The following is a 27,707-nucleotide window of genomic DNA, read 5'->3' on the forward strand; positions in this document are numbered from 1 at the left end:
ATGGAACAAGCTGCCAGAGGAAATGGTGGAGATGGGTACAATTACAACATTTAAAAGGCATCTGGATGGGTACACGAATAGGAAGGGTTTAAAGGGATATGGGCCAAATGCAGGCAAATGGGATTGGATTAATTGAGGATATCTGGTCAGCATGGATGAGTTGGAGTGAAGGGTCTGTTCCATACTGTACAACTCTATGACTCCATGTGCTTTCCCACAAAAATGAACATATTTTTCTTCATCACCAAAACAGCCAAAATACATTGACTAATAATTTGAATCAATAGTCTTCAATTTGGTGGATAGTACAAAGTAGTTGCACTTTTGGATATAAAAATAAGGCAGAGTGATGGTGTACTGTAGCAATTGCTTGCATTCATAGTGAGGATTATGATGCAACACAGAGAACCAAACTAAATCAGCCTTTCTACAACTGTATTTGCAAAATTAAAATGTTCAGACTGCCAGAATTGATCCCAATGGCTCCTAACCAAACTTTTGAATTACAAATCGCAGGGGCACGGTGGGTCAGGGGTTAGCACTGCTGCCTCACAGTGGTAGGGACCCGGGTTCGTCTGTGTGGAGTTTACACATTACCCCTGTGTCTGTGTGGGTTTCCTCCGGGTGCTCCAGTTTCCTCCCACAGTCCAAAGATGTGCATGTTGGGTGGATTGGCCATGGGAAATGCAGGGTTACAGGGTTGGTCTGGATGGGATGATATTCAGAGTTTCAGCCTAGGCTTGATGGGCTGAATGGCCTCTATCTGCACTGTAAGGCATCGAAGATTCTGTGAATAATTTATTCCAGACACCAGCTTATCACTTAAATAAAAGGCATAGCAATTTATTGATAATATGGTAACTTTAGCAGAGTAAAATTAAACAACAAAATAATCTAATTGGTCTATGCTTTGAACCCAACCGCATTTATGGTTAGCCTCATTCACATAAAAGACAGACAGACAAACACAGGTAAGGGATAAATAAAAGAAAATAACAAAACTGGTCAGATTCCTGGAGTGGTTTTCACGTTGTGTTGTTCCACAGGCATAGATAATGGCTTCTTGGTTGAAGATATTGATCAGGATCATTTTAACAGTTCACTCAGATAAGCACAGTAATGGGTATAACTTAGTATTCTGTGAGCTTCCAAGAGCTAAGAGAGAGAATAGGCAGGGAGCTTTAAAATCTGTGCTGTAGCATCAACAGCTAGATTCCTTCTCACTGAAAACACAGGAGTTGCCAATTATCAGATGCTAATGCCTGTAAATGGGTTGCATGTGGTTGGCGCCTATGGATCAGGCCCCAAGATGCTGTTGTATGGGGTGTAAATGGACGCTCTACACAGCCAGTGAGAAGATAACCACAAATACTGAGGGAGGAGCTGGCCAGAGTTGATTGAAAGGGGAGCTCAGCAGGGAAGATGGTGGAGCTGCAATGACAGGAGTATCTGGGGATAATTCAAGAGGAACAGCAGAAATTCATCCCAAGGAAGAAAAAACATACTAAGAAGAGGACAAGGCAACCGTGGCTGACAAGGGGATACAGGGACAGCATAAAAGAAAAAACATAAAATGTAGTCAAAATTTGTGGGAAGCGGATAACTAAAAAAGCAATAAGGAGGGAGAAAGTGAAATACGAGGGTAAGCAAGCTAATAATATAAAAAAGATTGCAACAGTATATAAAAGGTAAGAGACAGGCAAGAGTGGACATTAGACTGCTGGAAAATGAGGGGAAGTAGTAATGGCGAATAAAGAAATGGCGGAGGAACTTAATAGGTACTTTGCAACACTTTTCAGTGACGTCAGTAACATGCCAGAAGTTCAAGACAGTCAGGAGGCAGTGTAAGTGTAGTTGTCATCACTAAGGAGGTGCTGAAGTAGCTGAAAGGTCTCAAGGTTGATAAATTGAATCAGAACCAACCCCCCGCCCCTCCCCCATACTGTGTGTAAACAGGCCATTTGGCCCAACAAGTCCACACCAACTCTGCGAAGAACATCCCACCCAGACTCTCACCCCTAACCTATCCCTGTAACCCTGCATTTCCCATGGCTAATCCACCTAACCTATACATCCCTGGACACTATGGCAATTTAGCATGGACAACTCACCTAACCTGCGCATCTTTCTACTGTGGAAGGAAACCCATGCATACACAGGGAGAATGTACAATATCCACACAGACAGTGGCCCAAGGCTGGAATTGAACCCGGATCACTGGCGCTGTGAGGCAGTAGTGCTAATCACTGAGCCACTGCGCTGCCCTAAAACTATTCAAACAAGATGGACTACACCTCAGAGTTCTGTAGGAGATAGCTGAGGAGATTGTAGAGGCATTGGTGGTGATCTTTCAGGAATCACTGCAGACGGGGAGGACCCAGAGGACTGGGAAATGGCTAATGGCTAATGTAACACTCCTGTTTAAGAAGGGAGGGAAGCAGAAGGCAGGGAACTATAGGCCAGTTAGCCTGACCTTGGTCATTGGGACGATTAGTGTCCGTTATTAAGAATGAGACTGCGGAGTACTTGGAAGTGCATGGTAAAATAGGGCTGAGTCAGCATGGCTTTGTCGAGGGGTGGTCATGCCTGAAAAATCTGTTAGAATTCTTTGAGGTGGACAAAGTAAGTTAGACAAAGGAGAACTAGTGGATGTGATCTATTTGGACTTCCAGAAGATTTTTGACAAGGTAGCACACAGGAGACGCTAAAGAAGATAAGAGCCCATGATGCTAAGAGAAAGTTCTGACATGGATAGAGGATTGGCTGACTGACAGAAAGCAGAGAGTTGGGATAAAGGGTTCTTTTTCAAGATGGCAGCCAATGACTAATGGAGTTCTGCAGGAGTCAGTGTTGGGACTACAACTATTCTAGTTATACATTAATGATATTTAGACAAAGGAACTGAGGGCAGTGTTGCTAAATTTGCAGATGATAGAAAGACAGCGTGGCAAAGTGGCAGGGACCTGAGTTCAATTCCCCCTCAGACCACTTCTGTGTGGAGTTTGCATGTTCTCCCCATGTCTGCGTGGGTCTCCTCCCATAGTAAAAAGATGCTCAGGTTAGGTGGATTGGCCATGTTAAATTGCCCAAACTGCCCAGGGATATGCAGACAAGGTGGATTAGCCATGGGAAATGCAGGGTTACAGGGATAGAGTAGGGGCTGTGTTGGGAGGTGGGGGTGGGGGTGGGGGTGGGGGTGGGGGTGGAGAGTGCTTTTCGAAAAGTTGGCATGGACTCAATGCGCCAAATAGCCTGCTTCCATACTGTAGTGATTCTATGATTCTAGGTGGAAGTGACGAGGCTGCAGAAGAATTTGGACAGGCTAGGAGAGTGGGCAAAAGAAGTGGCAGATGGAATACAATGTGGGCAAGCGTGAGGCTATGCTCTTTGGCAGGAAAAAAATAGAGACATAGGCTATTTTCTAAATCAGGAAAGGCTTTGGAAATCTGGAGTACAAAAGGACTTGAGAGTCCAAGTTCAGGATCCTTTTAAGGTTAACATGCAGGTTCAGTTGGCAGTTTAAGAAGGCAAATGCAATGTTAGCATTAATTTCGAGAGGGCTAGAATACAAGGACAGATACGTACGCCGAGGCTGTATAACACTTTGGTCAGCCCACATTTGGAAATATTATGACACTTTTGGGCCCTGTATCTGGGGAAGAGTGTGCTGGCTTTGGAGGGGGTCCAGAGGAGATTTACAAGAACAATCCCAGGGATGAAGGGCCTGTCCCATAAGGATCAGTTAGGAACTCTGAGCCTGAGTTTAGAAGGATGAGGAGGGAGTCTTACTGAAACTTACAGGATCCTGGGAGGCCTGGATAGAGTCTAAGTGGAGAAGATGTTTCCACTAGTAGGAGAGATGATGTATATGATGGGCCAAAGAACTAAAAATTAATGATGATATTCAACAGCTGCACGAGAAGACAGATCATATAGAATGGGCTGAAGGGTTAAAATTATTGATGATACTCAACAAGCTGCATGACCTTGGATGAGTCCTGTGAACATTCCCATACATGCCTCAGACAGCACAAATAAACAAAATTGTTTTTTTTTCTGTACCGGCCTGGCAGTTTCGTCTATTGTATCTGTTGTTTTCTGTACTGGTTGTTTGTGATACTGTACGAGAGAGAGCGAGGGAGAGCGTTTCATTCCAAGTTGCTGGACTTCACCTTGGACCAAGATCGCAAACAGTGCCAGGAACAACTTCAGCCTCCAGAGCAGCCGTCAATTGAGGGGTCCCCGACAGACAGAAGGGCATGAGGCTTAGTTTTTTTCCCCTCTTTTTTCATTCTTAAAAGATGAAAAAAGAAAGGAACATTTATTATTATTCATCAATAAATGTTCACATTTAAGCAAATTGCTGTTGTTGAGCCTTCTCTTAATTACATTTAACCAAATCTGAAAAGAACCATTTGGATGCACACTGTGATCCAAGACAGATGAAGAGGAATTTCTTCAGCCAGAGGATGGTTAGTCTGTAGAACTCATTTCCACAGAGGGCTGTGGAGGTGAAATCATTGAATGTATATAAAACAGAGATAGATAGGCTCTTGGTTAGTAAGGGGATCAAGGGTTACAGGGAGAAGGCAGGAGAATAAGGTTGAGAAATATCAGCCATAATTGAATGGTGCAGTCTCAATGGGCTGAATGGCCTAATTCTGCTCCTACCTCTTATGGTCTAATGATCAGCTGAAGTTGCCAGGTACCCATTCAGTCTTCCATGTCTAAAATTCTCAGTATCTATTTTGTTCATGGTGGGTAGTAGTATAGGAAGCTGCATATTAATGAGATGAGTTGTGCACCGAATAAAGTTGTGAACAAGCAATAATCCCTGTTAATAGGCAACTCACTGCTGCCCAGTGAGAATCTCACCTCGATGCTTGAAACCTGGTTAAAGGATTCAGCAAGTTATTCTAGACTCGAGACAGGCCTCATTGGATTTCTCATGTGATTCTGCTACATTTTTCATTATAAATGTTATTGTTCAGGCTTCTATAACATTCCATCCTGTAATTTGATTCAAGAACTAAATTAAGAAACCTTTTAATAATTTTAAACATCAACGATCCAGATTTGATGAACCTACATTAACAACCCCGTCACCGGCCGTTTTGTGAGAAGATTCTTAAAATCTGACACCTACGTGTGTGGAGGAAGATTAGAAATCCGAGTACTGTCTAGTTGATTTACAGACCTACAACAGTGATAAAGCTACCCCTCCAATTGACATTGTTGCTATGTGCTTAGATTTCTAACAATACTGGGCTCAAACAATGGCTTCAGGACACACTGACAAGAATTAATAATGACCTTGACCATCCAGTATGCCCTTAACATCAAGAACCTCAGCATGATTTCCTGTTAGGCTTCACAAAAATTAACCGTGACAGATCTTAACTCTTAATGGACTTTAGAATCTGAGACTGGCAAACATGCCTTACTTTGCAGTAATGATATACGATTGTAACTTATGCCTTACAACTGTTCTGTTTATAAAGTTGAAGAATTGAACTAATAAATATTTCAGAATCACAGATTTTGACAGAAATTTTAATTCCTAATTATTAGTCCATTAATTATATTGCCATTGCACTAATAATCAAGGACCCTCAGTTAATATTCTTGGGTCATGGATTCAAACTCTACCTTGGCTGATGATGATATTTTAAATTTTTTAATTCACTCATGGTTCATGGGCTTCACTGGCCGGCCAGCATTTATTGCCTGTCCGCAGCTGCCCCTGAACTGAGTGGTTTGCTAGGCTATTTCAGAATACCTACAGTCATAGAGCACGGAAACAGTCCCTTGTGTCCAACTCATCCATGCCAACCAGGATTCTTAAACTAAACCAGTCCCATTTGCCTGAGTTTGGCTCATATCCCTCTAAATCTTTCCTGTTCATGTTCAAATGTCTTTTAAATGTTGTAACTGTATCTGCACCTACCACTTCCTCTGGCAGTTCACTCCACATACAAACCACCCACAGTGTGAAAGTTCTCTCTCCAGTCCCTTTTGAATCTTTCTTCTCTCACTTTAAAGTTATGCCCTCTAGGTTTGAACTCCCCCACCCAAGAGCTTGGCTATTCACCTTATCTATGCCCCTCACGATTTTATAACCGTCTATAAGGTCACCCTTCGACCTCCTACACTCCAATGAGAAACATTTCTGCCTGTCCAGCCTCTCGTCATAACTCAAATCCTCCACTCCTGGCAACATCCTTGTAAATCTTTTCTGCACCCTCTCCAATTTAATAATATCCTTCCTATGGCAGAACAACCAGAACTACTCAGTACTCCAAAAGTGGCCTAACAAATGTCGTGTACAACCACAACATTACATCCCATTTCCTATTCTAAATGGTCTAAGCAATGAAGCCAAATACCTTCTTTAGCACCCTGTCTACCTGTGACGCAACTGTTAAGAGTCAATCGCATTGCTGTGGGTCTCGAGTCACACATAGGAGAGACCAGGTAGGGGTGGCAGATTTCCTTCTCTGAAGGACATTAGTGAGGCAGATGGATTTTCCCAACAATTGGCAATGGTGTCATAATCATTAGATTCTTAATTCCAGATTTTTAAAAATTGAATTCCAATTCCACCATCAGCCATGGCAGGATTCAAACCTGGGTTCCCAGGTAATTAGCTGAGTTTCTGGATTAGTAGTCTAGTGATCATACCACTGGGCCATCATCTCCCCTGAATAAATAATTGATAAATAAATCAATAATTAAAAGCTAGTCTAAAGGCAACCATATAACCACTGACAATTGTCGTAAAGAAAACCCATCTGATTCACCATGTATTTTAGGGAAGGAAATCTGCCATCCTTACCTGGTAAGGCTTACAAGTGATTCCAGACTAATAACAATTTTGTTGACTCTCAATTCCCTCTGAGCAACTTGCAGTGGGCAATAAATGAGGCCTAGCTAGTGATCCACAAATCCTGTTGTCATGCTTCATATGGGCACCCTGGAAATCAAGCCTCTCTACTCCAAAAGTCATCATAAAAGTAAAAAATTCTATCCAAGTACACAAAGCCCATAATTTACCTGTTGAATAGATCCAGGTCAACTGAAAACACAAACCATGGTTCTGTGCTTAACAAGAACTATTATTTATTACAAAGAAATAGATTCTAACCACAGATAATGAACTGTCAACATATAACTATGTTAAAACTCTGACCTCATCCACACCCATCACCGACCCTTACACAAAGAAACATTGATGTTATGGATGGAGGGAAGAAAGAAATACAAGGAAAACAGTTCAGTAGCACCAATTCTGAGTGCTCAAAGAGTTCCTCTTGCTTCCCAAGCCCTTCAGTTCATAGTTTTTTCTTCAGGTTCTCTCTTCTTTGCAGCAGACAGAGTGACTGGCTCACAAATGCCAAAGTATTTAACTTACTAGTTAAAAGCAACATCTTAGACTAACTTGTGGGTTAGTGAAAAGGAGGTTTTTAAAAAAAAAGTGGAAAGTTTATCAAAAGAATGATTTTTAAAGCTTTTCCTCCATGTCCTTCTATCACTACAGCATTCACTGTCTTTCTACACAGTTAATGGGCTTAGAAATGGCATAGCTTAGCATAGGGAAGATGAGGGGGGCTATCGCCAGAGATGGAGAGGGCACTTTGAACAATTTTGCATGAGGCGGGCAGGTTTTTCCTGACTTCCTGAGAATAAAAATCGAGGTCTTAGAAACTTGACTTTTGCGTAAGTATATATGGTTTTGGTTCCACTTTTTAATGTACCTTTTGTTAACCAGCTACATGTTATTTTCAATGATAAACTTATTACCAGGAGAAAAGCAATTAAAAGCATACTTAATTTAAAAAAAAATTTAAATCCATTACTTGTTTGCCAGGCTATAAATATAGAAATAATATTCCTAAAACTGTGTTCAGCAGACGCATTTTATATAGAATTGAAACTTTAAACTGTATCTCGTTTACAAGCACAGGACAGACATTCAGGATTTTTGATCATGACAAACATCGTCATTTCTGTTTCCCCTAACAAAATATTTAAGAAGAAAATTAGTTGTTTGATTCGAGATTATTTGATTTTGGCTTACCATGCAACCACAAAAACATCTTTGCTTTAATACCATGCACCTGGTTTTAAAATGTCACATTAATGAATACTGGGTCTACTCTCAAGTCCATTTTACAGTTGCTATTACAAGTTCTAAGCTTCATCCTCTGCCCTCATTTTCCTATGACAAAATACATTCTTGATCCTGACAATTGCAGCTGCCACATCGAACTGATCTCCACAAAACGAGAAATCTACGTGTGATAGTTTTCTGCACTGAAATTCTAGCCCTCTCTGCATCTGTGAAATCTTATTACCTTCAAAATACATGTTCAAGTAGCTTTCGAAGAACAGGGAACTGCTGGAGCAAATATTATCAGCACACAAAAGATTATGCCCAAATAAATTCACATGTTTATTTGCAAGCTAGGTTTGCTTCCTCAGTTTAATCTGTAGACATCTTTGTAGAAATATCCCTTTAAAATATGTCAAGTGCAATAGATTGCAATAGGTGTTATGGCACACCTCTGGAGCTCCTGGCTCAAAGGTAGTGTTCTCTCTGAAATGGGACCCTCCTGTTGGGGGAGCAGAAGTCCCAACTTCAGTCACTTAACATCGCTCAGAGTATTAAATGGCTGCAATTTTCTTCCACGGCAGAGGTGAAAAGCAACCTTTTAGCCAGAGTAGAGCTGGATGAACACAGCAAGCCTGCTGTGTTCATCCAGATCTACACCTTGTTATCTCAGATTCTTGGCCTGCTGTGTTCATCCAGCTCTACACCTTGTTATCTCAGATTCTTGGCCTGCTGTGTTCATCCAGCTCTACACCTTGTTATCTCAGATTCTCCAGCATCTACAGTTCCTACTATCTCTTTTAGCCAGAGTAGCTGGGGACAATGGCATCCTTTTAAATCAAGCATTAGTTCCAATCCCATCAAGGCAGCTTTAAATTCGATTAATTAAGATAATCCCAAATGTAAAAAAAGCTTCTCTCTAATGATCATGATACCAATGCATTGTTGCACACTTCTGGTTTACTAATATGCTTTAGGGAAGGAAATCTGTTGGTGAATATTTAAACAACTAAAGGAAGGAAGAAGAGGCTTAGCAATTGTCTCCACCCTCCATTAGTTGAGTGGGGCGGGGGCGGGGGCAAAACTAGGATGCCAACGTGAAAAGAGGAGTCTGAAATCTTTGCAATCATCTTCAGACTGAAGTCCAAAGTGTGCCTCAATCTTCCTGAAACTGCTTCTTTACAACACATATACCTGCTTACCATTGCATAATCCACAAACTTAGGAACACTATATTTGTTCCCCACATCCAAATCATTGATATATATTATGAAGAGCTGAGGCCCAAGTATGGATCTTTGCAGTAGCCCACTAGTCACAGCCTGCCAACTCAAGAGTGATCCAATTAGTCCTTGTCTCCTTTTTCTGTCCATCAGCCAATTCTTAATCCATGCTAGTATGTTAACTCATATACCAGGTGCTTTGATTTTGCTAATCAACCTCAAAAACTTTCTGTAAATTGAAACATACTGCATTTATCAACTCTTTATTAATTTTGTTAGAAACAAAGGATCAGTAGTCCATTCAGCCCCTTCAGTCTGTTCTGCCATTTAATGACATCATGGCTGATTTGTGGCCTAACCTCATATGCCTGACTTTGGTCCATATCCCTTAACACCTTAGATAATGTTTTGTTAATCTCAGATTAAAAATAACAATAGATTTAGCAGATCAAACATCCTCAAAGACTCCAATATAATGTCAAAATGACTTTGTTTGCAAATCCCTGCTGACTACACCCAATCAGATCATATTTATCCAAGTGGCCATTTATGACATACTGTATGATGCACTCAAGCATTTTCCCTGCTATTAATACAAGGTTGTGGGTCAGTAGTTCCCTGCTTTTACTCTTGTTTCTTAAACCTAACCGGTTGAGTCACATGAATACTGGGACTACAGAACAGGTCAAAGGCGGAGAATTGTGTTGCATGTTTTAATTCTTGCATTGTTGGAAAGGCTGGTATTTGTAAGGTGTCACGTCCAAAATCACTGAGCCTGCTAAATGCTTGATGGAATATTCCCCACTCCAACAGCAAAGAGATTCAACATCATCAGGATAAAGCAATTCATTTGATTGGCACTCTTTTCACATGAGGTACAGAGTATTTCCTATCGTCACTATGCATAATATGCACTGCAGCAACCTACCAAGAGTGTGTCAATAGCACTTTCAAATACCCACAACTTTTACCACCAAGGACTAACTCTGTCCAGATCCAGGTGAACAAGGGCAACAGAGGAACAGGAACACAACCACTTGCAACTTCCTCTCTAAACTATTCAGCAAATTGACCTGGAGCTATATCCCTGTTCCTTCACTGTCACTGGGTCAAAATGCTGGAACATCCTCCCTCTCATTGTTTTGGTGTACTTAGACCACATTGACTGCAGCAGTTCAGTAAGGCACTTCACCTGCACTTTCTCAAGGGCAAGTGTGGATGGGCAATAAATACTGACTTAATCAGTGATGCCCACAGCTTTTACATTATGACTGTAATGGAAGAAAACTCTTTTCTAAAAGCAAGTGGTGATCAAAGCTACATAAAACCTGAAGGCAGGGGGTTGGTGGTGGTGAAGAGACACAGAGAGGCAGGAGGGTGTGGAAAAGAGCAAGAGCTTGCAGCTTTGGAGGTTTTCTTCTTTATCTCCCAGGTTTCAGAAGTAGAAACCATACCCAGGAAGTTGGGAACCATCCGCAAAAGGGTACCAAAGTCTCTTCCAGAGCTTAGGTTTTACAGTAATTAGAGGCAATAAGCCTACTTTGTGTCTCCTAAAAGCTTTACTTGGCTTTTTTTCCCCCAAAGTCTGTTAACTTTCTGTAATCAGCAAATGGATCACACCAAACATTGAAATGTTGACCTCATTTCCAAAAAAACATTCACTTCACTCTTGGTGAGGGGAAAGAAATCCTGTTTAATCCTGAAAGTGTCATAACTGTTTGATACCATCTAGATTTTCACATATTCCTCAAAATAGATATGTGATCTCAGCACTTAAATGAAAAAAAAAGGTTAATTTGAGAAGGCAAAGTTGGAGAAATGAACCAGGGCACTTGGTATTGTGATAGTGGAAATGTCCGACTTCATTCAAAACTAGATTTCAATAGGATGTGGAGAGTTATAATCCAAAGTACCTATATTATTCCCTGTGCTTTTGATGTGGAAGGAAACAGGTACAATGCACTCTACTGCTCCTGCAGATCACACTTCATTTTCAAGATTTCTGCCTTTTTATTACAAGCTAATAACATTTATCTGTTATGATCTCAATATGCCATCAACATCTCCACAATAAGTCCAATTCAAACCCAGCTTCAAAGTGATGCATTTAGCACAGCTTCAAACACTACTTTAATGATCTCAACTTGTGAACCACTTTGTTATTATAAAATACACCTATGAAACATATGACTTCATTCAGACTTCAGTGTGCAAATGCTGGGAAATGGATGAGTAATAGGAAGATAAAAAATGAAAACGGATGATTGTAGGAGAGGGAAAGGAAAGACCAAAAAAATCAAAGATAGATAATGTGAAAGGGGGTGCTGGGAACAGAAAGATAAATGGGAATGAGGTCATGGGAATCAGGGAGAGTAAAGAGAATAAAGCATTAAGTGGGAAGAGGGGTAAAAAGCAACAGAAAAAGAATTGATTAACTAAAACGGAGATAAGAAACTCATGATGTGGCAAATGTGGAAGGGTAATTAAAAGATAAAAAAAAAGAGTGAAAGGAGAATTTAATAAATGAATTCACCGCATGGCAAACGATCAGCAAATGCACCTATAACTCACCATATCATGTCTGAACCGGCAGACGCATTCAGTGAGCAGCAACTAAATGTTGTTAAGACTGAAGCCATTGTCTTCACTCCATACCACAAACTGTATTCTCCAGCCACCAGCTCCAACCCCCTTACTGTAACTGAGCTAGACTATTTCGAACCTGTCTCATATTTGACCTGAAAGTTAGTATCCAGCCACCTGGGTCAAGCCATCAGTAAGACTATGTTTACCTCAATGGCATCATCTAAATTGATGCCTGCCTCAACTTATCTGCTCCTAGAAGCCTCAGCCACAACCTTGTTAACACTAGATCTGACTACTGGAAAGCTGTCCTGGCTACCCTCCCATGTTCTCTCTTCTAGAAAGTTGAGCTCATCCAAAACTTCACAGGCCACACTCTAATTTGCACCAAGTTCCACTCATCTGCCAACCTTGACTGTGCTTAAATAGAATCTAACCTCAGCAATGTCTCAATTTTAAAATTCTCAACCTTATGTCTCCCCATGGACTCATTCCACATTCTCTTGGTCGTAATTTTCAGCCTCTCAATCTTCAGAAATATCTGCATTCCTATTGAGCAATTCCAGGTCTGATAAGGCCATCAATTGTGACCATTCCTTCAACTGCCTTGACTCTAAGCTCTGGAATTTCATCCCACACCCTAAAAAGAAACTGTCCTACCTTTGTTTCATCATTTAAGATGTCCTTATAACTTACTTCTTTGGTCAACATTTAGGCCATCGGCCCTAATAACTTATGCAATCAATGTTACAAGTAACTTCTATTATGATACAGGGACAGCAAGCCAAATTATATCAGCCGCACTACCACAAATTCAAAAGGCAGTGAAATCGAAACATTCAATGACCTTAAGAATGCACAATTGTTTCTAACCAGACACTACAGATAACAAAATCTTAGCTCCCTAGTTTATAATTTCAACCAAAATTAATAATTTAATAATGTAACTTTAGCACAACACAGATGAACAACACGACAATCTAATTATCATCTACGATCTCGGCTCAATCTTCTTTGAATACAAAATTCCCCCACTCTCACACTGACAGACACACACACACACAGTTAAGGAATAAGCTGAAAAGAAATGAATCATAATTTTACAATTTGGTAATCATTTTGACAATGAGTATCAGGTCTTCATGAAATCCTTTGATACTGGGTCATATTACACAGACTGAACATCTTGCTTGAATTCTGAAGTCACCAGTCAATGCAAAGAGCTTCCATAGACTTCTGGAGATTTTTTACTTATTTCAACAAGGAGACATTGGCAGAGTAACTAGAGAAAAAGATAAACCAAAAATATTTCCCAGTCTAAGCAAACCTGCCTCCTGCCCAAAATCCAGTTAGAACCAGTTCGCTCTATTTTTTTCCTTTTTCCACATTCTTTGTGATTACTGCCGGCAAACCAATCCTCCCTTGAGTGACCAATCCAACATCCAATCAGCTGCCAGTCCCTGAGCATAACACTATTTCTGTGCCAGATCACCTAGTGTTCTTAGAGCAATAATTAACTTGCATCATTTTCCCAGACCAATTCCTACAAGCAAACATCAGTCTTTTGTTCTTTTTTTAAAAACCAAGCTACTGTTTAAAGTTCAATTCTTAACTTCAACTCTCAGTTCCAAATCAAAAACAAGAAAAAAAAATAAAGTCATGGTCTCTAACAGTAATTACTATGAAAAGCTTAACTAACTTGGAGTTTTCCTGTAGATGCAACTAGCAGAATAGATAAGAGAGTGGGAGGAACTGGGGGATGTAGTATACTTAAGATTTTCAGAAAGCTTTTGATAAGGTCCTACATGAGGCTGGCAGACAAAATTACAGCTCATAAAATTTGATGGCAGTGCACCAATAAAGGATTGAGAATCGGTTAATGAACAGAAAAAACAAATAGATAATTTTCAGATTGGCTGCTGTGACTGATGGGGTGCCAAAGCATTAGTGGTTGGGTCCCAGCTGTGTAGAGTGTATATCAATCATTGGGATACAGGGATTAACCATATATCCAAATTTGGGAATGACACAAAGCAAGGTGGGTGTGAGAGTTGTTAGGATACAAAGGCATTTTAAGGGAATTTAGAACAGTCAAATGAGTGGGCGAAAAGTTACCAAATGGAATACAATGTTAAGAAATACGTGAGGTTATCCACTTTGATGGAAAAATAGAAATACGGAAAATTTCTTAGATGATGAGATGCTGGGAAATGTTGGACTTCAAATGGATTTGTGTTTCTTGTTTTGTGTGTTAATATGCAAGCACAACAAGCAATTCAGTACCCAAGTCATGTGTTGCTTTTTAGTATTTGATTATAGGACCAAAGACTTCTTCCTACAATTATGAGATTGTTGGCGAGACAGGAAATGAAATATCATGTTTTCTCTCCTTTTCTAAGGAAATACGTACTTAGCATACAGGGAACGTAACAAAGATTCAAAACTGATTCCTGGATCAGAGGAACTGTCCCAGAGGAAAATTAAATAGACTGGGCCAATATTTTCATTTTAAAGTTTAGAAGAGTGAGAGGTAATTTCATTTAGTCATACCATAGCCAGGGGACACTGTCTCAGAATGAGCAATAGGATTCTGAGGACTGAGATGAGGAGGAAAACTTTTTCAGAAGGTGGTAAACCTTTGGAGTCATCGAGCATGTTTTATGACTGACACTGATAAACTTTTACATATCAAAAACATCAAGGGATAAGGAGACAGTTAAGGAAATAGATATTGAAATAAACCAGGCATGATCTCGTTGAATGATGGAGCAGACCCAAAGGGCTGAAGGATTTATTCCCACTCCTATTTCTTATGTGCTTATAATGCTCCTGTGAAGCACCTTCAGATGCTATATTACATTAATGAAGTTACATAATTGCAAGTTGCTGCCACAGGTTATCAATGTTGTGGCTAGTCAGGTTAGTCACATTTTAAGTGGGAAGATATTTCATCCTTGCTATAATGAAATAATTCTGAATTGCAACAGGTATCTATTTTAATTTAGATTTACAATACTCTTTAGTCATAAGATTTCAGCCAGCTAAGTAATATTTCACACAATGCAATGGGAAATGTGTTGTAATAAACATGGAGTAAATGAAAAATCAAGATAGTCCTCCAGTTGGGTGTTCCACAGAAAACAATAGCTTGATAAGTTTTATGACATATGATGGAGCTTTAGCTGTAATACAAGAATTATACAGAATTAACAAACTAAATCATGAGGGCCCCTGATCAAATAGAATACATATAGGTGTCATAAATGCAAAAAAAAGCCACTTAAAATGAAGAGTAAGTAAAAATCACAACCAGATCAAAGGCTACAATTTTATATGCACAAAATCAAGACCTAAAAACTTTTATTGCCTCAAAATAATTAAGACAATAAAAATAAATACCGTTATTTTCAATATTTAAGGTTATAAAAATAAATCCTGGAAAGTGTGCAGCAAACTGGATATTTTTTATTGAAAGAGCGGTACACACCCAAGGTACTGCAGATCACATTTCAGACATCCAATACCAAATTAATAATCAATTTTCCTTTAATAAAATAAGTGACTTTACCATATAGTATGACTTTACTTTAGTGCAAACATTAATTTAATTATTTTATCTTATGCAATGTATCATCTTAATTTTAAACTTTTTTTTATTCAAAGTGAACCACCTTTTGTTGTTTTCTACAGGTTGCATTTTGAAACCAATTAAACTCTAACATTCTTCTTTGCCTGCAATTATTTTCTCCAAGCATATTCAAAAATACATTAACAGGACCACAATACCACAGCAGCATCTTTATTTGAAGACACACTAAGTAACCCTACTATAGTACTCAAACAAGATTTTGATGGGAACTGTTCGGATGTTGTTATACAGGCTTGAGCACTTTTGAAAAAAATGTGCTGCAGAGGTCTAACTTTTAGTTTTAAATGACAGTCAAGTTATATCATCAATAATGAATATCACTTCATTGCAATATGCAGCATGAGAAAAAATGATACTCCCTTAAATCCCAATGCTGCAATCTCCTAGGAGTTTTAATGATCCCTTACAGTCTAAAAGCCTTGGAAACCTGTGGAAGGAAGGAGTGTTCTGGGGTCTATAAACTGAACACAAAAAAAATTGTACCAATTTACTTAAAGTGCCTTATTAAAGAACATATCCAGATTAGAAAGTTTGCATTCAAAATTAAAATACAATCATTTAATCTATACAATAAAATATATTTTCAAAAGAACATAGGCAAGCAATTTCAGTGTATTCTGTCCATAAACATCTATTGGAAAAAGGTAAGCAAAATGAAACTTCTGCCTGTGATGAAATTTCAATTGGCCTCTAAGTTTCCATACTGCAATAAACACATTAAAATGACATCTCTTTGCCCATACATTTTAGGAGGAACAGTATTTCCCTCCAACAGAGGCCAATTCCACGTTATCCTCCTCCTGTCTCCCATCCTGAAGTTGATTCCTCACTTGGCCAAAGGGTTTTAGTTATTTGTGGCCCTCAGGTGCTCATCAAGTGACCATTCTTCATGTGAGAGTCTATATTTAGAGTACCAGCTGGGTATTGAGATCTGAAATGTACCAGACAAAGTCCTATTCTGCCCTCATCCAATGTTCATTTTTAACAGTAAGGCCACAAAACAAATCAGGAGCAAAATCCCTAATCTTTCTTCAGGTCCTAGTATATTAGCTCTCCAACAGCTCCTAAACTTTGAACAGTAAATTGAACACAGGTCAGAAATTGAATCCAGTACATTTACGTCTGTACCAATTGATACATATTTATACAATAAGCCCTTGGAGAAGCCTTGTTTTTAGAGCTAAAACCAACATCTCTGCAATGATCAAGGCTCAGTATCAGTTGGGAATAGGAATGAGTCCAATCTAGTTCTCTGCAGAGGCACTCCAAGAGTTCTTTTCTCCCCAGTGAAAAAGTAGTTCAGAGCTGGAGTCTGCTTTCTGTCTTGCACCAATTAAGCACTTTCACAATTACAGGAGCGCAGCCTATTTTGTCTAAGTGCAGAAGTCCAGAATAAAAACATGACCAGATGTTCCAGGAACCAATGGTGCTATGCACCAATCAAGTACCAGTGGGTTAAGGCTATTCACTTGGAGTAAGTTAAACATGGACAACCATTAGTTGCATTGTGGATCTCCCAATAATATACAATATAGCCCAACTATCTACAGACGTGGTATTCTGACAGGGAATGTAGAAACACGGGTATGTTTTACAGTCACCTTTCCATAGAAATCTGAAATTAAAACTATTTTAAAATTCAATACTTATAAAGCAGTTCAAGTGAAGATCAGTCAAGTTTTCTAACAGGGTTTACAGATATGTATATTACATTGAAGATACTGTACTTCACTTTTCAGATTGAAGTGTTCCTTATAAAAGTTCAGAAAACAGACTTATTTAAAAGTAACTACATGCCCTAAATGTGAACTAATCTGCACAGAAGACACTTAGATTTTAGTATGTGTTTCTTTTTAAAGAAGATCACAATCGTTTACAGTACGTTCTCGGCTTGTGTAGTATGTAGCAAATTACTTTGCAAACATTGTTACCCCATTGTCTTTGGGGTCAGAAAGGCATTTACCAGAATTATCTTCTTTCGGAACTGGATTAGGATTTTAAAACTAAATGCCTTTCCTGGATAAGTACATAGTAGGTGAGAATCATTGAAACTTGTGATGCCAGTTGTGACATATGACAGGACACATATGATGCATTAACTTTACTTTGCCTATCTGTATTTATTAATATATAAACTGCTTTACAATTTTTACATTGGGAATCTTGGAATTTAAGTCGTTCAAAATAGCGTCAATAGACTGTTCCACTTAAATCACTGTTGGTTTCCTTGCACTATATCTGTAACCTGCAACAACCTTTGGCAGAACAACTCACATTGAAAAGGGAACAACTTCATAAATAAACTTTGGAATATAAATTTGGAACTTTCAACATTAATTTAAAACAGCATTATTAATTCAAGCTGCAACCAAGGTCAGAATACATATAATATGTATATATGTCCATATATCTCATTTTCTGTGCACTGTCTCCATTTGCAACCCCTTTCTCTCATCAATACCCCACTTTCATTTTCACTGCAAGGGTTCAATATTGAGTCTTTTGTAAATGCGGTAGGTAACTTGGCAATAAGAAACTACCAGGGTCACTCGTAGCAATCACTGGGAGATTTACAATGAAAGCCTATTATCAATCCTCTCCTGCCATCCTCAAACTTTGTTTAATGCCTCCTACTATGGCTGGTTGAAAGATTTGAACCTCTGTTCTCTGTTCCTGATGCTTGGTCACCAGAGCTCTAATTGGCAACTATATGAATTAATTGAGCATTTGGTCATGAAATTTCATCATAAGCAAAGGTCTTTTGTTGACATCTTTAAAGATAAAAACTTTTATTAATATACTTTTCAGATAATAGCATTTAGAACGTCTTTTTAAAGCGACACTTTTCAGCAAAACCTGCCATCGTGTCTTTGTCTCCTAAGAGGTTACCTTTTCATGCCACTTACTGGGCATCTGCCTGATAAATGAAAAATGTCAGCAGGGTTGAAAGAATGACAAAACTGTGCCAGCAATTAAATACAGAGAAGCCTTTAGCATATTAATAAATTTTGTCTGCAGCCTTGAGTCTTCCCTGAGGGGGCTATGGTGAAACGTAAGCTGAGGCTGCATAGGTTAGAAGAAACTAATACTTCTTAATTTAGAACTTGCTTTGACATGTGTGCAAGCCGACCTGAAAGCTATGGTCAGCTATGAATCACCTCATCTATCTGCTATCCTTATCGTGCTTTAATGCATAGAAACTGTGTAACTAGGTCAAATTATTTCAACTCTTAATTATACATTCTTAAAAAAATTGCTTTGCGCAAATTATGAATTTTAACTGCTTTTCTATCATATCTGAACCAAGCAGAAGATTTCATAATTGCAATTAATTTAGTCTGTCAAATTCTACTTAGAGTGGTCAAATCACAAATACATTCTTTAAAGACCCATTTATAATTTCAGTACAAAGAACATAACTATTGAAATCATACCCCTTCCCTTAACCAAATGTCATAAATATTAGAAACTGGCATCAGCATTATAAAATTAATCTTAATTATTTCCATTTGAATATCATCTCAATAGACAGAAAAGTCAATTGGTGTCCTCATTATTTCCCATTTTTACATGAGGCACTATGATTTATATCTGGAATGTATACTTGTACATTAGAAGATTTTTCTTTAAAATGTTTACCCAAAATAGTAAAAGTAAAGCATTTAAGGAAAAAAAAATTTTGAGTTTACATCGCAGTATTAGCACAGATGACCATAATTACGGGATGAAAATGCAAGTAAATGTTTTAAATTGATGGTGTGCATGATGTGAAATAAGATGCTGCTGGGTGGACACTCAAATGTTTACACTCTCCATCACTGTGCGGAGGAAAAATATAAAATAACTACAATTAAGTCCCTAATGTCTTTTTAACTATATTTTTTGAAATAAGTTTATTACCAGTTCCATCATAGGACTGAAAACTCATGTTCCTCATTACCCCAGCTGGGTCAGTCCAAAACATATGGGCATAAATATGTGATAGGCACCAATAAATCCAATCAATAAGAGGCAGCATAACATCTTTACCTAGAGAGAAGTGAGAATGTGACACATGCTCCACAAGGGAGAATAGCCTAGATGCATCTAAGGAGAAACTAGTTACACATATGAGATAGAAAGCATTAGAAGCTACTTTGATGAAGTTACATGAAGTGGGGTAGCAGGATGGTCATGTGGAACATTAACAATAGCTGACCAATCAGGCTAAATGGCCATTTCTGGTGCTGTAAATTCTATAGTAAATTCAAAGTGGCTTTGAAGGACCAGTCGGAAGTGCAGTACAGTTCCACCAAAATTGCCAGTTTGCTCAAAAAGCCTCTGAAAACAGTGTGCGCCATTCAGGATCTCGGCTCTGTTGGCACCTAGTGCATTAGACTAAAGGGAAATCTTTAATCAAATTTCTTCATCACAGTAAAGCATGGGAAATCCATAAAAATAGTAAGGGAAAGGATTGGAATTAAAACACGTATCCGTAAACATCTCTCAGTAATAAGCAAAAATAATCGGAGGCATTATTAGCCACTTCATAAGAATCTGGAACTGGAGGAACATTCTCTCATTAGTCTGTTAGTGCCACAAGATCAGTTCAACCAAATGCAGAGAGCCATGTTCTATTTTTTGTCACTGAACCCCAATTTTTTTATTATAGTCACCAAGAGGGTTGAGAGTTGGGAAATAGATCATTATGTTTCAAATTAACAGTTGATTCATCTAGAATGTTAAGTATGTATTCTAATTTACAGAAGTGGCCTTAAGAAGAAACCTGAAAGCATTTTAGACTGGCTGCTGAGGAGTCATATTCCATTGCTTTGTAGAATGAGAAATTATACTTTGCAACACTCGGATAATAAATTAATTTACATGAACTTCCACACTCTACAAGGACCATGGGTTATCACTGATTTTCATGGTTACGCCTTACTATTAACATTTCACTCATGGATTAAAAAAAAATCTATTGCATTCTTCATATTATGCAAACAGACTGCAATTAAAGGCTACAAAGGTAAGCTATTACTAAAATAGTTACACAAATGAGCAAAAAAAAAGTGTTATTTAGTAACCAAAACCGATTTTGGGTTTTATTGCACAATTGAAATAACTGCTATAGCCAGAAGGGCAAAAGTTGCTCAATGTTAACCCAAAATTACAATTATTTGTTCTCTCACATTTTTGCTGAGGCTTTTACAGTCATGCTGAACCAACTTCAAAAGTTACCCATAAGAGTAATATCATGCTCTTCCTCTTGTGCTTTTGTCCTTTCCTTCCGGGTCCTGAAAATTCATGCCCTTCACAATGAGGCAGCGTGTAATATTGAAAACAATTGTAGTAAATGTACACATTAACTGCTCAAATTTAATACAGCAGACCAACTGTATGAGGAAAAAATATTTCACATTCTGACGCCTGTTTAATTAACCAGATTCAAAATGATAGGCAAGGGGAATAAGGTTAAAAAAAAAATGGCAGTCTTCATGCAGTCAAGACACCTACAATAGCAAAATATATCACAATACTAAAATTGGTAAAATGCTTCAGAATTGGTATAGTGGGATAGTAATTATTTAGTTGAGTGTTACATAAACATTGAGTGATGCTGTATTCAATAGAAAATACATTCAATGAAAATGATGCAAGTGAGGTTTCGTGTATGTAGATTGGGTTTTAAGACCAATTATGCCTACTGCTGCACACATTGTTTTGGTTAATCCTTTACCAACAATGAATTCTCAAGATTTTTTAAACAAAACATCCCTGGTTCACCATACATCCACATTTGGATGTGCATGATTTCTCACTATTGTGAAACCACTGAGTTAAATTAGTTGCAAATGGACTAGATTTAGTAGTGATTGTGACAGAAGAATGTTCTAACTGATGTGGACAGTAAAGACCAAGTTACAAAACCTGTTTATACAGAACAAACGTTTAGGAATTCAACAAAGACAAAAAAAAAATTCCCTGACCAACATGGCAGAACAGGGAGCACCTTTATCGGGGTGTTTGGATGATTAAAAGTCATGAAAATGGCTAGCATGCTAGAAGATTGCTGGAAACTGTGCTTCTTGCAAAAAAAGGATTAAATTCCATTCGGAAACCATTGCTAGGATGCTGAAGTTCACTCAACATGAACTTTTACACTATACAACCAGTTCAGGCACACCATATAATGAGCCTTTGCAAAGAGTATTCCCAAGTCTGTTAGCAGCATGATCATCAGAAACAAAAAACTTAAAAAGATGACAAGTCCTTCTCTTAAGAGGGGAGGGCAAGAGTAAAATAGGCTTGAACTTCAGCAAATGCCTCTCCATTGCATGACTCACTGCATGGTTTAAGAGCCTTTCAGTTTTGTCCTTCTTCCAAGGCAAGAGAAAACGAGTCTTCAGTTTTTCACTATCTGAATGCCCTTGTATTTGTACATGATGATGTTGATGCTGACCCATCTAAAACACAAGAGACAGAATCAGAATTGTTGGATTAACATGATCATAACAGGAGATAAAAGGAAAGGTAAGCATTTGCAATATGTTTTAAAATGACAATTTTTCTGGCAGGAACTAAATTAAGACATGGGTAAAGTTATAACTAGGAGTTACTGCTTTGGTTGAAATTATCAATCCAGGTACAAACTGTGCCCCAAATTATTCTAGTTTCAAAAGGTTGTTTAAAAAAAAAATCCTCAAGTTTCCACTTATTAATACAACAATGAAAACAAAGGGTCAAATTTTCATTCAGTTGCAGAGTTGAGACCTGAAGCCAATGAACCCTGGCCAACATGCTAGCATCCTGCCTTCAGGCATTTTCAAGAATGCAGGATCAGGAGCAGGGGAAGGGACAGGTAAAAAGTATGCTCACAAATAGCAGGGAGTTAATTACTTCAGGTAAAGATCCCATTACAGAATTCTCCACCCAGCATACAGCCCCTTTGCTGAGGCCAAGGAATGAAGGTGCCCTCCCGGCAGCAGTGCTCCACCCAACTTAAAAAAATTAGTATCAACTCTCCAGAGAGCAACTCCAACTCCAACTCAAGGTGCCCTCTGTTTTCTCCTACCAGCATCTGCAACTTCCTGTCTGATGGTGGAGGTACTGATCTCGGAGTCTGAACAGGCCTCCTATTGACCCTCAACATCAAAAAGCTGTCTACTGTCCTCAATTGGACAAGGCCCCCAGTGGGAGCCCTTTATGGGCCCCTTGTTCAAAAATAGCCCTCTGGCTCAGAGCACCATAATACGAGGCTTCTCTACACAAAATCCAACCCAAAATCTTCCATTTGCAATCAGGACTATTGCAATCAGGCAGCATTTTATAATAATGTACTTTTTAAAATAATAGGTTTTAGGAAATATTCTTCAAGTTACATAAGAGTGGTAAGTAACCTATAGCTTTATTAATACAAATTAATTTGTAACAAAATTAAACAGTTTTATTAATGGCTAATCCATCACCTGAGAGAAACTTGATAAAAGATGAAAAGAACAAACAAACTAAACAGAACCCTTTACTAGTTTCACGAGGGGTGGGGGTGGGCAGTAATCAGTTCATTACTAAAGTAACAAATATAAAAGCTTTGAATGAAGAGTCCTTCAACAGTCAGCAGACAGTCACAATATGTGAAAACTCCTAATGGTGATTAGTTCATTCAAGAACAATGGCCAGGATTTTCTGCAGACTGTTTGATAGCAAGGTGTATATTTAACCTAGGCTGTGAAAACTCCATTTATGGTGAATGTAATTTGTCCCTGAAACTCTTCAATATCGAAATTTATCGAAAAAAAAAATCAATGGAATCTAGCAGAAACTCCTGAACAGTATGCTTCACATTCAATTAGCATACCCTTGCAATGTTACTAGAAAAAACTTTGAGAAAACACATGCAAAACTAAAATCACTTACTAAACATTAGCTCCTCTCCAGCTCTTTTCCGTGACTGATCCCCTCTAATTAAATGAGAAAGTGGAAAATAGTAGTTAAAATCTTCACATATTTGGGACTGTAACAATTCAAGCTGTTTTGCTAACAGGAATAAAAACACACTACAGTAACACCTGAATGTAACCTTTGTAAGGTATTACAGTTGCAGTCTTGGAGAAAAATAACTTGTATTTAGTTTTTGAGAAAAGACAATGACAGCAAGTTACGAACAAGTGTTTTTTTTTCTGATCACTTATTCACAAGTTGTCCTGGTATGTGGAGCTTGTATGTGATATTTAGTTATTAATTTTGCCTAGCATTAATTAACATTGCTCAAGTAAGGGCCTGATTTCAGGTATACCAAATATTTTGGTTAAGTGAATTGGATTCATGTGTCTCAATTACTAAAGATGATCATGTATAATGAAATATTTTTGGGCAGGAAGAATTATCACAGGTGCTGATTAATCACTCAGTACGTCAAATAATATTTGTGTTTTACAGGATTCCATTGTATTTAACCAGACTTCAGGAGCTGTATTCCACAATTCTATGCCTTTGTATTTAAAGGGCATTGGTTTATGTCAAATTTGATTTAAATAAGTTAAATGGGAACTTTAAAAGAAGTTTTTGAATTAAGTCATTTCAACCTCCTCCAATTCTGGACTTGTTTCTGTCCCTTGTTTTGAATTCTCTCCTTCATTTAGCAATCACTTTAATTTTATAACTGTTTCTCTTTCTCACTGTGACTTTTCATTTTCATTTAATTTGTCTGTTCCTCTCTGGCTCTTCTATGTTTTACTTTTCACTCCTATTTTATCTATGTAACCACAGACACCTAGTGTTTGTAGCACTGAGAGTCAAACAGGCATTTTAGAGACAGCAGTCTCTCAATTCAAAGTGAACGTTTGAAGAGGAGTTAGGTGGGATACAAGTCACTCTTATAGACACTAGAACTAGGGTTTCCAGACACACTTCCATATCATTGAAGAGGAGGGAGAGACGCAGTGGAGAATAGGTGGTGCTGGGTGAACAAGGTTCAGGTATAGTGGATTGGTTAAACAAAGGAATGTTTAACTTGCACAATCTTTATATCCTTTATTTGAAAATGATACTTACTTGAAATTCTAGAATGATTTTCGGTCTTTTTAAACAATCATTTTTTTTAATCTTTACTCTCTCAGTCAGAGTCATACAGTGCAGAAAAGGCCCTTCGGTCCATTGAGTTTGCACCAACATAGCTACCACTGAAAGTGCTCTATCCCAATTTTCTGCACATGTCCCATATCCTTGAATGTTACGATATTTCAAGTGCTCACCGAAATATGTTTAAAAGTTTATAAGTTTCCAACCTCCACTACCTTCCCAGGTAGTGCATTCCAGAGTTTCACCGCCCTCTCAGTAAAAACGTTTTTTCTCCAACCCCCTCTGAATCTCTGCCCCTTACCCTAAAACTATGTCCACTTGTGATTGATTCCCCCCACCCGAACCAAGAGAACAGCTGGTCCCTACTCACCCTATCCATACCCCTCAATCTTAAGCCCCTTTAGCCTTCTCTGCTCTAAAGAAAACAATCTAAGCCTATCTAGTCTCTCCTCATAGATCAATTGCTCCATCCCAGGCAACATCCTGGCAAACCTCCTCTGTATCTCCTCCAGTGCTATCGCATTGTTCTGTAGTGAGGTGATCAAAACTGCAGACAGTACTGCAGCTGTGGTCTAACCAAAGTTCTGCACAACTCCAACATTACCTCCTGCTCTTACACTCTATGCCACGACTGATGAAAGCAAATATCCCATATGCCTTCTTAACTTTCCTATTCATGTGCTCCACTGACTTCAGGGATCTGTGAGTAATTAGATCCCTCTGTTCTTCTGAGTTGTCCAGTGTCCTGCGATTCATTAAACAGCCCCTCATCTTGTTTCTTCTTCCAAAGTGCACCACCTTGCACTTATCAGGGTGAAATACCATCTGCCACTGCTCTGCCCATCTGATCAGCCCATCTGATCAGCCCACCTACATCTTCCTGTAATCTACAACCACCTTCTACACTACTAACCACCCTACCAATCTTGCGGTCATCTGTAAACTTGCTTAACATTCCCTCCACATTTTCATCTATATCATTTATGCATATAACAAACAATAAGCATCCCAGTACTGATCCTTGTGCTACACTGCTAAACACCTGCCTCCAGTCACTCAAACAGCCTTCTATCACTAAGCTAATTTTTATCCATCTCGCCAAGTTTCCCTGAATTCCATGTGTTTTAACCTTCAGTCTCCCATTTGATACCTTATCAAAAAATTTGCTAAAATTCGTATAAACTATATCAACTGAACTTCCCTCATCTGCACACTTAATCACATTTTCAAAAAAAAATTAAAATTTGTTAGGCATGACCTCCCTCTGACAAAGCCATGCTTATTATCCATAATCAACCCATGCTTTTCCAAGTGGATATTAATTCTCTCCTTCAGAATTTTCTCCGATAGTTTCCCTACCACTGATGGGAAACCCACAAGTCTGTAATTTCCTGGTTCACTTCTAACCCCATTCTTGAAAAGCAGAACCACTTCAGCTGTTGATACATCATAATTCATGTCCATTAATAATTATTCATGATTGTATCACTGTTCATGATGGCATGTAATATTAATTACATATTTTTGTGCAACAACCACCGCATTCAGACCAACTCAGAAGCGCATTACTGTATCAGGTTACATTCCACTTAAAAGTGCAATCATGCATTACGCACTATGTACACAGCTCCATTTAACAAGGTTGACATTCCACTCAAAGGTGCAGTCATGCGTAACAGCTGTGTACACATTTAACAAAACTGTATAAATGTCACAGGATAAAACATTTTTACACTTCCATACCAAAAGTAGTGCTTTACATATTAAAACCTAGCCTTGAATAGGTACGATCCCCAACCTCTTACTCTAAACACTTCTCCAGCCAGCATAACTTCAAGAATCATTCAAAGATGACAATTGAATTAGCCCTCTTCTTTAGAAGCAAAATGCCACTTCCTTGCAGGCTTTCTTGTACTAGATCATACATACGATTTGTAGGCGACAGGATTTACCTTGCCCCAAGTTTTTATTCAATGCCGTATATATAAGCAACCTTTAACCTACTAACGAAACTAACAGCACTATGTCATGTATATAAGCCACCTTTCATCTACTAATTAAACTAACAGTGCTATGTCCAGAACCACGTGACTTTGAATGAATGAAGGTACGAATGAAATTGACAGCGCTGCAATAACAGATGTGACTGTGAAACTGAATGAATAGGCAATAGTAAATAAAAAGTCACAGACAGCCGTGATTGATAGAAATCCAAACTTTTATTTAAAACTCGGATACATTTTTACCAACATTCTAACTTTTGAAATAAAAAGACCAACACCTTTTGAATTATGCAAGGACAAATCAGACAGACACTCTAATGTCATTAGAATAAACACTAACACTTAGCAATAAAATCGCTAACACTTAGCAAGTGTTTAAACCATCTCCAATTTCCTGCAAGACAGTTTTTGTACAATAACTAATTCCTTACACTCAAGTGTTGGAATATTGATGTATGCACAAATTCTGTATAGAAGAGGCTACATTTGAGCTATGATTTTGGGATTCTATTTCACCTTAAATCTTGCTGCTGTGAATGTACAATAAAGAGGCTATTTTCGCCACTTACTGATCTCGGTCATCTGGTTCTTTGAACACGATCTCACACTGTCCTCCAGTCCTCTGGAACCTCTCTCATGACCAGCAAGGAATTAAAAACGTGTATCAGAGCCCCTGCAATTTCCTGCCTTGCCTTCCACAGCAGCCTGGGATTCGATTCATCTTGGACAGGGATTTGTCCATTTTTAAGCCTGTCAGAGCCTCCAATACCTCTCCATTTCCAATGTCAAATTGTGTAAGCTCCTCACGGTCCCTTTTCCTGAATTCTGTACCTATGTTCGCCTTTTCCAGAGTGAAGGCCAAAGAAAAGTATTCATTTAACACTATTTTACATACATTTAACAGCATTCATATAGTGGAGGTATATAACTTTGTACTTGAGTTTTGTCTCAATTCCATGACGTACTATTAATTGTACAATGAAGTAAACACAGAGGCTGCTGTCAAACAAAGTCCTCAACTCTTCTTTAGGAAAAGCCAGCTTCTTTAGCAAGGTCCTGAGTCCTTCTGAATAAGCTAG

General features: G+C 38.4%; 1 protein-coding gene across 1 annotated transcript in view; it reads right to left on the reverse strand.

Moving 5' to 3' along the window:
• Nucleotides 1-15,361: 15,361 nt before the first annotated feature.
• The window catches only part of cacul1 (CDK2 associated cullin domain 1), a 61,474-nt gene continuing 49,128 nt past the window's right edge, over nt 15,362-27,707 (reverse strand). The window contains exons 8-9 of the mRNA XM_048609209.1: nt 23,462-23,505; nt 15,362-22,011 (exon numbers count right to left, since the gene is read on the reverse strand). Coding sequence (XP_048465166.1) covers nt 21,962-22,011; nt 23,462-23,505 — 94 coding nt within the window. The 3' untranslated portion in view covers nt 15,362-21,961. The remainder of the gene's footprint in view (nt 22,012-23,461; nt 23,506-27,707) is intronic.

Source organism: Rhincodon typus, chromosome 20 (genome assembly GCF_021869965.1).
Source record: "Rhincodon typus isolate 14 chromosome 20, sRhiTyp1.1, whole genome shotgun sequence".
NCBI lineage: Eukaryota > Metazoa > Chordata > Chondrichthyes > Orectolobiformes > Rhincodontidae > Rhincodon > Rhincodon typus.